Source organism: Pseudophryne corroboree, chromosome 5, assembly GCF_028390025.1.
Source record: "Pseudophryne corroboree isolate aPseCor3 chromosome 5, aPseCor3.hap2, whole genome shotgun sequence".
Lineage (NCBI taxonomy): Eukaryota > Metazoa > Chordata > Amphibia > Anura > Myobatrachidae > Pseudophryne > Pseudophryne corroboree.
In genome coordinates, this window is record NC_086448.1 from 509,526,618 (window position 1) to 509,540,139 (window position 13,522).

General features: G+C 49.0%; 1 protein-coding gene across 1 annotated transcript in view; it reads left to right on the top strand.

Moving 5' to 3' along the window:
* The window catches only part of LOC134929621 (uncharacterized), a 138,800-nt gene that overhangs the window by 11,606 nt on the left and 113,672 nt on the right, over window positions 1–13,522 (top strand). The window contains exons 2-3 of the mRNA XM_063925206.1: window positions 519–1,574; window positions 6,071–7,126. Of these exons, the coding sequence (XP_063781276.1) occupies window positions 519–1,574; window positions 6,071–7,126 (2,112 nt within the window). The remainder of the gene's footprint in view (window positions 1–518; window positions 1,575–6,070; window positions 7,127–13,522) is intronic.

Genomic DNA, 13,522 nt, shown 5'->3' on the forward strand with positions numbered 1-13,522 from the left:
ATGGCAGTAAAATTTTTGATACAGTTATTGCTCTAAGGACTCTACCAGTTCGTCTGAGAGTGGGAGTTCTTCATTCCGAACTTATTTCACTTTTAGTGATTCCAAGAGCCACACATCCTGTGGTCCTGGGCCTTCCATGGCTCCGTCTTCACAATCCTACAATTGATTGGACGACTACACAAATCCTGGCATGGGGTCCCTCCTGTGCTGAGACATGTTTGTTTAAAGTGTTGCCTGTCTGTTCTTCCTCCCCCAGGTCGTCTGATGTTCCACCTCCTCCATATCAAGATTTCACGGATGTGTTCAGTAAGGCTTCTGCTGATATCCTTCCTCCTCATAGAGAATGGGACTGCCCGATTGATCTCGTTCCAGGGAAGGTTCCACCTCGAGGCCGAACTTATCCGTTGTCTCTGCCCGAGACGCATTCTATGGAGGAATACATTAAAGAGAACCTAGCAAAGGGGTTCATTCGACCTTCTTCTTCTCCAGCCGGCGCAGGCTTCTTTTTTGTAAAAAAGAAAGATGGTGGTCTGCGGCCGTGCATCGACTACAGAGGTTTGAACGACATTACCATCAAGAACCGCTATCCTTTACCCCTGATTACTGAGCTCTTTGACAGAGTTAGCGGAGCTACCATCTTTACAAAGCTGGACTTGAGAGGTGCATACAATCTCATCCGGATCCGTGAGGGTGACGAGTGGAAGACCGCATTTAACACCCGTGACGGACATTATGAGTACCTCGTCATGCCCTTCGGATTGAGCAATGCTCCAGCTGTCTTCCAGCATTTCGTCAATGAGATCTTCAGAGACATTCTATACCGTCATGTCGTGGTCTATCTAGATGATATCCTCATTTTTGCCAACAATTTAGAGGAACATCGTTTTTGGGTAAAGGAGGTTCTGTCCCGTCTCCGTGTCAATCATCTCTATTGCAAATTAGAGAAATGCGTCTTTGAAGTCAAGTCCATTCCGTTTCTAGGGTACATTGTGTCCGGTTCCGGACTAGAGATGGATCCTGAGAAACTACAAGCAATCCAGAATTGGCCGGTACCCTTAACCCTCAAAGGGGTCCAGAGGTTCTTAGGGTTCGTCAATTATTACCGAAAGTTTATACGAGACTTTTCCACCATTGTGGCGCCTATTACTGCTTTCACCAAGAAGGGTGCTAACCCGTCCAAGTGGTCTGAAGAAGCCATGCAAGCTTTTCATCTTTTAAAACAGAGGTTCATCTCTGCGCCTGTCCTGAAACAGCCTGACATCGACTCTCCTTTCATCTTAGAGGTGGATGCCTCCTCCGTTGGAGTAGGAGCGGTGTTATCTCAGAGGGCTAAAGATGGCCATTTACATCCTTGCAGTTTCTTCTCACGGAAGTTCTCCCCAGTGGAACACAACTATGCCATTGGCGACCAGGAGTTGCTAGCCATCAAGCTCGCTCTAAAGGAGTGGAGATATCTGTTGGAGGGAGCTTCTCATTCAATCACCATCCTTACAGACCACAAGAACCTTCTATATCTGAAAGGCGCACAATGTCTCAACCCTCGTCAGGCCAGATGGGCACTTTTCTTTTCCAGGTTCGACTTTAAACTCCAGTTCTGTCCGGGCTCTCAGAATCGCAAGGCCGATGCCCTTTCCCGCTCATGGGAGCAAGAAAATGAGTCAGAGTCTTCAGACAAGCATCCTATTATAAATCCGTTGGCATTCTCCACGGTAGGGATGGACTCTACGCCCCCATCAGGGAAAAGTTTTGTGAAGCCGACACTAAGGAAGAAGCTCATGCATTGGGCCCATGCTTCCCGCTTTGCCGGACATACAGGTATCCAAAAAACCCTGGAGTTTATCTCTAGGTCCTATTGGTGGCCAACTCTGAAAAAGGACGTTTTGGAGTTTATTGCATCTTGCCCAAAGTGTGCTCAACATAAAGTATCCCGCCAGTCGCCTGCGGGGCAACTGGTTCCATTATCTGTTCCCCGTCGACCATGGACCCATTTGTCGATGGATTTTATTACAGATTTGCCCATGTGCAACAAGTTCAATACCATCTGGGTGGTAGTTGACCGGTTCACCAAGATGGCACACTTCATTCCTCTCACCGGTCTTCCGTCAGCTTCCAAGTTGGCTCAAGTATTCATACAAGAGATCTTCCGACTCCACGGTCTTCCAGAAGAAATTATCTCAGATCGAGGAGTTCAATTCACAGCCAAATTCTGGCGAAGTTTATGTCAAGTCCTCCAAGTCAAGCTAAAGCTTTCCACGGCTTACCATCCTCAGACCAATGGTCAAACTGAGAGGGTGAATCAGGACTTGGAGTCCTTCCTCAGCATCTATGTGTCCTCCTCTCAAGATGACTGGGTTCAATTACTTCCCTGGGCCGAGTTCTGTCATAACAACCAGTATCATTCTTCATCTTCTTCAACACCATTCTTCACCAACTTTGGATTCCACCCTAAAGTCCCTGAGTTCCAACCGCTTCCAGCAACTTCTGTTCCCGCAGTGGATATCACCTTGCATCAGTTTGCCAATATTTGGAAGAGCGTACGATCAGCTCTGCTCAAGGCATCGTTCAGGTACAAGAAGTTTGCGGATAAGAAGCGTCGAGCAGTTCCTGCTCTCAAGGTGGGTGATCGGGTATGGTTATCCACGAAGAATTTGAGGTTGAGAGTTCCCAGTATGAAGTTTGCACCTCGCTTCATCGGTCCTTTTAAAATTGATCAAGTCATCAATCCTGTTGCTTACAGACTCCAGTTACCTCCTTTCTTAAAAATACCCAGGACATTCCATGTTTCCCTGTTGAAACCGTTAATCTTGAATCGGTTTCATTCCTCACTTCCTCCAACTCCGAAAGTCCAAACTCAACGAGGCGTTGAGTATGAAGTGGCCAAGATCCTGGACTCACGTCACCGTTACGGTCAACTTCAGTATCTTATTGACTGGAAGGGTTATGGCCCTGAGGAACGTTCATGGACCAATGCTTCTGATGTCCATGCTCCTGCCTTGGTCCGGAGATTCCATTCCAAGTTTCCTCAAAAGCCAAAGAAGTGTCCTGGGGCCACTCCTAAAGGGGGGGGTGCTGTCACGATCCGGGTATCTGGACGCCATTTCTTACCCATCAGATGCCTCCTAAGGCTGGCTCAGCGCTCCAGGACCGGATCCCATCTGTTATCCTGATGTGCATATTCCCGCATCCTCTCCTGTCTCTCTGGACGCTGTCACAGTAACGCCTTATACATCTGGCATGGCGTCTCCCGCGGCCTCCGCCGCCGTTCCTGAGCTTCTGCATTCAGAGTGGCGATTGCGTCAGCCGCGGCCTCCGCTGTGTCCGCGTGGTTGGATGTGCACCTGTCAGCCTGGCGTCTCCTGTCTCCGGTGGCCGGCGCCGCCATTGCTGTTTTCCAGACCACATGGATTACAAACCAAACTTCCCTCCAAGTGTCTGCATGGGCGCAGCCATCTTGGATTCTGTCATCTGATCATATTCACCAATCTGCTGTCTGTATTATTAATTTGCATAATTGCCTAGCCAATGCCTTCCTTGCTGCAGGTATAAATAGGTTGTGCCTGAGCAAGGAAGGCGTCAGTGCTGTGGTTGTCAAACCTAGTTCCAGTTTGTCTCTCTCCTGTGAATGTCTTCCAGGTTCCAGCTCCTGTCTCCAGACTTCTGCTATAGAGACCCGCACCAGCATTCCATCTGCGGTGTAGCCTGACTCTCCGATCCATTCTGGACTCACCTGTTTCCAGCTACAACATCACCTGCTTCCAGCTCAGCTTCCAGCAGTGTACAGCTTCTCTTAAAGGGCCGGTGTCCTTTCTGCAGTTTACCACTCTCCACCGGTATTATTATTTCTCCGCTCTCAAATTCTACATTTCATCTATATTGCATCGCTCTCAAGCTTTATTTATTATTTAACTGGTTCCAGCCAGTATCCACTCCGTGCCAACACCTGTCTGGTTCTAACCAGTACCCACAGCAGCATTTTATCTACAGCAGTCCAGCTTTCCCTGGAACACCAGCTGGTACGACCCTGGGCTTTCCTCATTGCTACAGTTGAGCCTGGTAAGGACTTTCCAACTTGCAGATAATAAGAACTGTCTCATACCACCAGAGCTCTGTGGCCCCTGCCACCCTGTAGTACCCAGGAACTGTATTATTATTTCTCTGCTGATTTTTATGTTTCTTTTTACTGCTACTGTGATGCATGGAGTTTGTCATAAATAAATATCATTGACTTTTACTCAAGTTGTCGTGGTCACGCCTTCGGGCGGTTTCTCTTCATGTTACTTACATGTCCAGGGGTCTGATACAACCTCCCAGGTTCCGGTACATCTCAGCCCCTACAACTGAGGCTGCCTTCCGTCAGCTCAGGCCCTCAGTTGTGACAGTAAGCACTGACCAAATGAATCCAGCCGGAGACCAGGATCAAGCGGCCAGGCCGATGCAAGAACTGGCAGCCCGACTTGAACATCAGGAGGCTGCACAGGGCCACATCATCCGCTGTCTCCAGGATCTCTCTACTCGGCTGGATGGGATTCAGACAACTCTCCGTGGATCAGACGCGTCCGGTGCGTCAACCACAGTGACTCCAGCTATAACCCCACCCACCTTACCCGTTTCTGCTCCACGTCTTCATCTTCCAACGCCAGCAAAATTTGACGGTTCTCCAAGATTCTGCAGGGGATTTCTCAACCAGTGTGAGATTCAGTTTGAGCTACAACCTGGCAATTTTCCCAGTGACCGTACAAAAATTGCCTACATCATCTCTCTTCTCAGTGGCTCAGCCCTTGATTGGGCATCACCGTTATGGGAGAGGTCCGACACCCTGCTATCTTCTTACACTGCATTCGTGTCAACATTCAGGCGCATCTTCGACGAGCCAGGCCGGGTAACTTCAGCTTCGTCTGAGATTCTCCGTTTACGCCAGGGATCACGTACTGTAGGACAATATCTTATACAGTTCCAGATCCTGGCATCCGAACTGGCATGGAACGACGAGGCCCTGTATGCTGCATTCTGGCATGGTTTATCTGAGTGTATTAAAGACGAGTTAGCTACCAGAGACTTACCCTCCAAGTTAGATGAGCTAATCTCACTTTGTACAAAAGTTGACTTACGTTTCAGAGAGAGAGCAACTGAGCGTGGAAGATCATCTGCTCCAAAATCTTCTGCTCCTCCTCCTCGCCAACTGTCACCAACTAAAGATGAGCCCATGCAAATTGGCCGTTCCCGTTTAACTCCTGCTGAGCGCCGAAGACGTCTCTCCGAGTCTCTCTGTCTTTATTGTGCAGCTCCGTCTCACACCATTAATGCTTGTCCCAAACGTCCGGGACTCCAGACCCTAGCTCGCCAAGGAGAGGGCCGGCTAGGAGTAATGATCTCCTCTCCATCCCCTCAAGATTGTAATCTCCCAGTCTCGCTTCAAGTTGCTCAACGTTATCAGAACGTCATTGCCCTCCTTGATTCCGGAGCAGCTGGGAACTTTATTACCGAAGCCTATGTTAAACGGTGGTCCCTACCCACCGAGAGACTTCCTTCCTCCTTTTCCTTAACTGCCGTGGATGGCAGTAAAATTTTTGATACAGTTATTGCTCTAAGGACTCTACCAGTTCGTCTGAGAGTGGGAGTTCTTCATTCCGAACTTATTTCACTTTTAGTGATTCCAAGAGCCACACATCCTGTGGTCCTGGGCCTTCCATGGCTCCGTCTTCACAATCCTACAATTGATTGGACGACTACGCAAATCCTGGCATGGGGTCCCTCCTGTGCTGAGACATGTTTGTTTAAAGTGTTGCCTGTCTGTTCTTCCTCCCCCAGGTCGTCTGATGTTCCACCTCCTCCATATCAAGATTTCACGGATGTGTTCAGTAAGGCTTCTGCTGATATCCTTCCTCCTCATAGAGAATGGGACTGCCCGATTGATCTCGTTCCAGGGAAGGTTCCACCTCGAGGCCGAACTTATCCGTTGTCTCTGCCCGAGACGCATTCTATGGAGGAATACATTAAAGAGAACCTAGCAAAGGGGTTCATTCGACCTTCTTCTTCTCCAGCCGGCGCAGGCTTCTTTTTTGTAAAAAAGAAAGATGGTGGTCTGCGGCCGTGCATCGACTACAGAGGTTTGAACGACATTACCATCAAGAACCGCTATCCTTTACCCCTGATTACTGAGCTCTTTGACAGAGTTAGCGGAGCTACCATCTTTACAAAGCTGGACTTGAGAGGTGCATACAATCTCATCCGGATCCGTGAGGGTGACGAGTGGAAGACCGCATTTAACACCCGTGACGGACATTATGAGTACCTCGTCATGCCCTTCGGATTGAGCAATGCTCCAGCTGTCTTCCAGCATTTCGTCAATGAGATCTTCAGAGACATTCTATACCGTCATGTCGTGGTCTATCTAGATGATATCCTCATTTTTGCCAACAATTTAGAGGAACATCGTTTTTGGGTAAAGGAGGTTCTGTCCCGTCTCCGTGTCAATCATCTCTATTGCAAATTAGAGAAATGCGTCTTTGAAGTCAAGTCCATTCCGTTTCTAGGGTACATTGTGTCCGGTTCCGGACTAGAGATGGATCCTGAGAAACTACAAGCAATCCAGAATTGGCCGGTACCCTTAACCCTCAAAGGGGTCCAGAGGTTCTTAGGGTTCGTCAATTATTACCGAAAGTTTATACGAGACTTTTCCACCATTGTGGCGCCTATTACTGCTTTCACCAAGAAGGGTGCTAACCCGTCCAAGTGGTCTGAAGAAGCCATGCAAGCTTTTCATCTTTTAAAACAGAGGTTCATCTCTGCGCCTGTCCTGAAACAGCCTGACATCGACTCTCCTTTCATCTTAGAGGTGGATGCCTCCTCCGTTGGAGTAGGAGCGGTGTTATCTCAGAGGGCTAAAGATGGCCATTTACATCCTTGCAGTTTCTTCTCACGGAAGTTCTCCCCAGTGGAACACAACTATGCCATTGGCGACCAGGAGTTGCTAGCCATCAAGCTCGCTCTAAAGGAGTGGAGATATCTGTTGGAGGGAGCTTCTCATTCAATCACCATCCTTACAGACCACAAGAACCTTCTATATCTGAAAGGCGCACAATGTCTCAACCCTCGTCAGGCCAGATGGGCACTTTTCTTTTCCAGGTTCGACTTTAAACTCCAGTTCTGTCCGGGCTCTCAGAATCGCAAGGCCGATGCCCTTTCCCGCTCATGGGAGCAAGAAAATGAGTCAGAGTCTTCAGACAAGCATCCTATTATAAATCCGTTGGCATTCTCCACGGTAGGGATGGACTCTACGCCCCCATCAGGGAAAAGTTTTGTGAAGCCGACACTAAGGAAGAAGCTCATGCATTGGGCCCATGCTTCCCGCTTTGCCGGACATACAGGTATCCAAAAAACCCTGGAGTTTATCTCTAGGTCCTATTGGTGGCCAACTCTGAAAAAGGACGTTTTGGAGTTTATTGCATCTTGCCCAAAGTGTGCTCAACATAAAGTATCCCGCCAGTCGCCTGCGGGGCAACTGGTTCCATTATCTGTTCCCCGTCGACCATGGACCCATTTGTCGATGGATTTTATTACAGATTTGCCCATGTGCAACAAGTTCAATACCATCTGGGTGGTAGTTGACCGGTTCACCAAGATGGCACACTTCATTCCTCTCACCGGTCTTCCGTCAGCTTCCAAGTTGGCTCAAGTATTCATACAAGAGATCTTCCGACTCCACGGTCTTCCAGAAGAAATTATCTCAGATCGAGGAGTTCAATTCACAGCCAAATTCTGGCGAAGTTTATGTCAAGTCCTCCAAGTCAAGCTAAAGTTTTCCACAGCTTACCATCCTCAGACCAATGGTCAAACTGAGAGGGTGAATCAGGACTTGGAGTCCTTCCTCCGCATCTATGTGTCCTCCTCTCAAGATGACTGGGTTCAATTACTTCCCTGGGCCGAGTTCTGTCATAACAACCAGTATCATTCTTCATCTTCTTCAACACCATTCTTCACCAACTTTGGATTCCACCCTAAAGTCCCTGAGTTCCAACCGCTTCCAGCAACTTCTGTTCCCGCAGTGGATATCACCTTGCATCAGTTTGCCAATATTTGGAAGAGCGTACGATCAGCTCTGCTCAAGGCATCGTTCAGGTACAAGAAGTTTGCGGATAAGAAGCGTCGAGCAGTTCCTGCTCTCAAGGTGGGTGATCGGGTATGGTTATCCACGAAGAATTTGAGGTTGAGAGTTCCCAGTATGAAGTTTGCACCTCGCTTCATCGGTCCTTTTAAAATTGATCAAGTCATCAATCCTGTTGCTTACAGACTCCAGTTACCTCCTTTCTTAAAAATACCCAGGACATTCCATGTTTCCCTGTTGAAACCGTTAATCTTGAATCGGTTTCATTCCTCACTTCCTCCAACTCCGAAAGTCCAAACTCAACGAGGCGTTGAGTATGAAGTGGCCAAGATCCTGGACTCACGTCACCGTTACGGTCAACTTCAGTATCTTATTGACTGGAAGGGTTATGGCCCTGAGGAACGTTCATGGACCAATGCTTCTGATGTCCATGCTCCTGCCTTGGTCCGGAGATTCCATTCCAAGTTTCCTCAAAAGCCAAAGAAGTGTCCTGGGGCCACTCCTAAAGGGGGGGGTGCTGTCACGATCCGGGTATCTGGACGCCATTTCTTACCCATCAGATGCCTCCTAAGGCTGGCTCAGCGCTCCAGGACCGGATCCCATCTGTTATCCTGATGTGCATATTCCCGCATCCTCTCCTGTCTCTCTGGACGCTGTCACAGTAACGCCTTATACATCTGGCATGGCGTCTCCCGCGGCCTCCGCCGCCGTTCCTGAGCTTCTGCATTCAGAGTGGCGATTGCGTCAGCCGCGGCCTCCGCTGTGTCCGCGTGGTTGGATGTGCACCTGTCAGCCTGGCGTCTCCTGTCTCCGGTGGCCGGCGCCGCCATTGCTGTTTTCCAGACCACATGGATTACAAACCAAACTTCCCTCCAAGTGTCTGCATGGGCGCAGCCATCTTGGATTCTGTCATCTGATCATATTCACCAATCTGCTGTCTGTATTATTAATTTGCATAATTGCCTAGCCAATGCCTTCCTTGCTGCAGGTATAAATAGGTTGTGCCTGAGCAAGGAAGGCGTCAGTGCTGTGGTTGTCAAACCTAGTTCCAGTTTGTCTCTCTCCTGTGAATGTCTTCCAGGTTCCAGCTCCTGTCTCCAGACTTCTGCTATAGAGACCCGCACCAGCATTCCATCTGCGGTGTAGCCTGACTCTCCGATCCATTCTGGACTCACCTGTTTCCAGCTACAACATCACCTGCTTCCAGCTCAGCTTCCAGCAGTGTACAGCTTCTCTTAAAGGGCCGGTGTCCTTTCTGCAGTTTACCACTCTCCACCGGTATTATTATTTCTCCGCTCTCAAATTCTACATTTCATCTATATTGCATCGCTCTCAAGCTTTATTTATTATTTAACTGGTTCCAGCCAGTATCCACTCCGTGCCAACACCTGTCTGGTTCTAACCAGTACCCACAGCAGCATTTTATCTACAGCAGTCCAGCTTTCCCTGGAACACCAGCTGGTACGACCCTGGGCTTTCCTCATTGCTACAGTTGAGCCTGGTAAGGACTTTCCAACTTGCAGATAATAAGAACTGTCTCATACCACCAGAGCTCTGTGGCCCCTGCCACCCTGTAGTACCCAGGAACTGTATTATTATTTCTCTGCTGATTTTTATGTTTCTTTTTACTGCTACTGTGATGCATGGAGTTTGTCATAAATAAATATCATTGACTTTTACTCAAGTTGTCGTGGTCACGCCTTCGGGCGGTTTCTCTTCATGTTACTTACATGTCCAGGGGTCTGATACAACCTCCCAGGTTCCGGTACATCTCAGCCCCTACAACTGAGGCTGCCTTCCGTCAGCTCAGGCCCTCAGTTGTGACACACCTCTTTTACTTCTTTGCATGATGTGCTGTTTGGGCAGGCCCGGCGCTACCCGCTCAGCGAAGGGATGCAGTGCAGGGAGGGGCTGGGACGGAGAGGTGCTCCCCCTGCTCTGCATCCCTTCCCTGCTGCTCCGTCCTGTCCCCCCTGCTGCTGCTGCCAGCTGCTGTGCCTGTCACTGTATGACAGGCAGCGGCGCTGGCAGCATGAAAAGCTCACTCCCCTCCCCTCACCTGTGTGACAGCAGCTGTATGAATCAGAGGAGGGGGTGTAGCTACACAAAATGGAAGGGGTGGGGCTAAATGGGATGGAAGGGGCGGAGCTACATGGGCCAGGCTGCTGTAGAGAGAGAGACAGCCAGACTTAGGTAAGTGGAGGGTGAGAAAGAAATGTATGTGTGTGTGCGTGTGTGTGGTGGGTGTGTATGTGTGTATATATGTGTGAATTGTGTGTGTGAAGTGTGTCTGTGTGCGCACGCATTATGGACGCTACTACTAGGGGGGCCATTACATGTAAGGACGCTACTACTACTGGAGAAGGGACATTACGTGTAATGACGCTACTACTGGGGGGGCCATTACATGTAAGTACGCTACTACTACAGGGGGGGGGGGGGATTACGTATAACGACGCTACTACTGGGGGGGGCCATTACATGTAAGGACGCTACTACTACTTGGGGGGGCATTATGTATAACGACGCTACTACTGGGGGGGCATTACATGTAAGTACGCTACTACTACAGGGGGGGCATTACGTATAATGATGCTACTACTGAGGGGGCTATTACATGTAAAAACACTACTACTACTTGGGGGGTGGCATTACGTATAACGATGCTACTACTGGGGGGGCATTACATGTAAGTACGGTACTACTACTTGGGGGGGCATTACGTATAACAACGCTACTACTGGGGGGGCATTACATGTAAGTACGCTACTACTACAGGGGGGCATTACGTATAATGATGCTACTACTGGGGGAGCCATTACATGTAAGGACGCTACTACTACAGGGGGGGGGCCTTTACGTATAATGATGCTACTACTGGGGGGGCATTACATGTAAGTACGCTACTACTACAGGGGGTCATTACGTATAACGACGCTACTACTGGAGGGCCATTACATGTAAGGACGCTACTACTACTTGGGGGGGCATTACGTATACTGACGCTACTACTGGGGGGGCATTACATGTAAGTACGCTACTATTACTGGGGGGCATTACGTATAAGGACGCTACTACTGGGGGAGGGGGCATTGTGTATAAGCACGATACTACTGGGGGCATTATGTATAAGGACGCTACTATTACTGGGGGGGCATTACGTATAACAATGCTACTACTACTGGGGGGGCATTACGTATAAGGATGCTACTACAACTGGGGGTGCACTACATATAAGGACACTACTACTACTACTGTGGGTGCATTACGTATAAGGATGCTACTACTGCTTGGGGTGCACTACGTATAAGGATGCTACTACTACTGGGGGGGCAATACAAATAAGGACGCTTCTACTACTGGGGGAGCACTACGTATAAGGACGCTACTACTACTGTGGGTGCATTATGTATGAGGATGCTACTACTACTGGGGGGGGCATTATGTATAACGATGCTACTACTACTGGGGGGGGCATTATATATAAGGATGCTACTACTACTGGGGTGCATTACATATAAGGATGCTACTACTACGGGTGGGGCATTACGTATAAGATGAATAAGATTTTGCTACTGTGTGGGGCAAATTTAAATGGGGTTACTATTGTGTGGCCATGCCCCTTACTTGTGAGACCACATCCCTTTTCCTGGTGTGCGCCAAAGGCGTGCGCTGACCCTTTGTCGAATATGGGAGGGCGCAAATTTATAGTTTGCAGGGGGGCGCCGAACACCTTAGCACTGGCCCTGTGTTTGGGGCCTAGTTTTTTTTAAGTGCCATCCTGTCTGCCACTGCAGTGCCACTCCTAGATGGGCCAGGTGTTTATGCCGCACATTTGTGTCGCTTATCCTAGTCATACAGCCACCTCGGTGCATCCTTTTGGCCTAAAAACAATATTATGAGGTGTTCAGAATAGACTGGAAATTATTGGAAATTAATGTTATTGAGGTTAATAATACCGTGGGATCAAAATTACCCCAAAATTCTATGATTTTAGCTGTTTTTGTGGCATACTATGGCATAGGCATACTATAGATAGTCTGCAGCAATCACTATCACTGTCACTATACTTACTGGCTGCGTAGAGATATTGGCCCTCATTCCGAGTTGATCGCTCGCTAGCTGCTTTTAGCAGCAGTGCAAACGCTAGGCCGCCACCGTCTGGGAGTGTATCTTAGCTTAGCAGAAGTGCGAACGAAAGGATCGCAGAACTGCTCCAAAAAAAGATTGTGCATTTTCTGAGCAGCTCGAAACTTACTCCTAGCTAGCGATGACTTCAGACTGTTCAGTTCCTGTTTTGACGTCACAAACACGCCCTGCGTTTGGCCAGCCACTCCCCCGTTTCCCCAACTACTCTTGCGTTTTTATCGGGCACGCCTGCGTTTTTACACACACTCCCCGAAAACGGTCAATTTCCGCCCAGAAGCACCCACTTCCTGTCAATCACTCACTGATCAGCATTGCGATTGAAAAGCGTCGCTAGACCTTGTGTGAAACGGCATAGTTTTGTGTGAAAGTACATCGCGCGTGCGCACTGCGCACCATACGCATGCGCAGAAATGCCACTTTTTCACCTAATAAACCGAAAGCAGCTAGCGATCAACTCGGAATGAGGGCCATAATTACATTGTATAACTGTGTATCTTAGCATAGCACAAAACTAATACCGCTTTCAGATCGCAAATGCCGGATCCCAACCCGGTAAGAGAAACGTGTCCTTACCGGGTGGGATCCGGCATTTTGGTCTGCTATGGTGGCTTTCCGACCCGGCAATATACTGGGTCGGTTTCCATAGCAGCGGGAGGGGGGGGGCGCAGCAGGGGCGGGGTGGAGGCGGCGCTGGGAGATAAGCTCATCTCCTGCGCCGCCTCTCCCTATGCTGTGAATGGGAGCCGTGTCGCATCGACGCGGCTCCCATTCACACTGCGCCTGACCAGGTATTCATCCCGGGTATATAACCCTTCTTTTATACCGGGTTGAATTACCGGGTCAGGCGACCTGCTAATTCGGCGAAAGTGCTTTCACATCGCACGCTGACCCGTTTCGACACGGCAATATGCCGTGTCGATACCGGGTTATTTGTGCGATGTGAAAGGGGTAATATTCAAGTTTTTGTGCAGATAAATACTGATTAGAGGACAGCAAGCTAAAGATCATTATTTAGAGTTCTTGTGTTTGATGAGAGGCACCATGGGGGTCATTCTGAGTTGATCGCTCGCTAGCAGTTTTTAGCAGCCATGCAAACGCTATGCCACCTCCCACTGGGAGTGTATTTTAGCTTAGCAGAAGTGCGAACGAAAGGATCGCACAGCAGCTACTAAAAAACATTGTGCAGTTTCTGAGTAGTTTCAGACCTACTCAGCGCTTGCGATCACTTCAGACAGTTCAGTTCCGTATTTGATGTCACAAACACGCCCT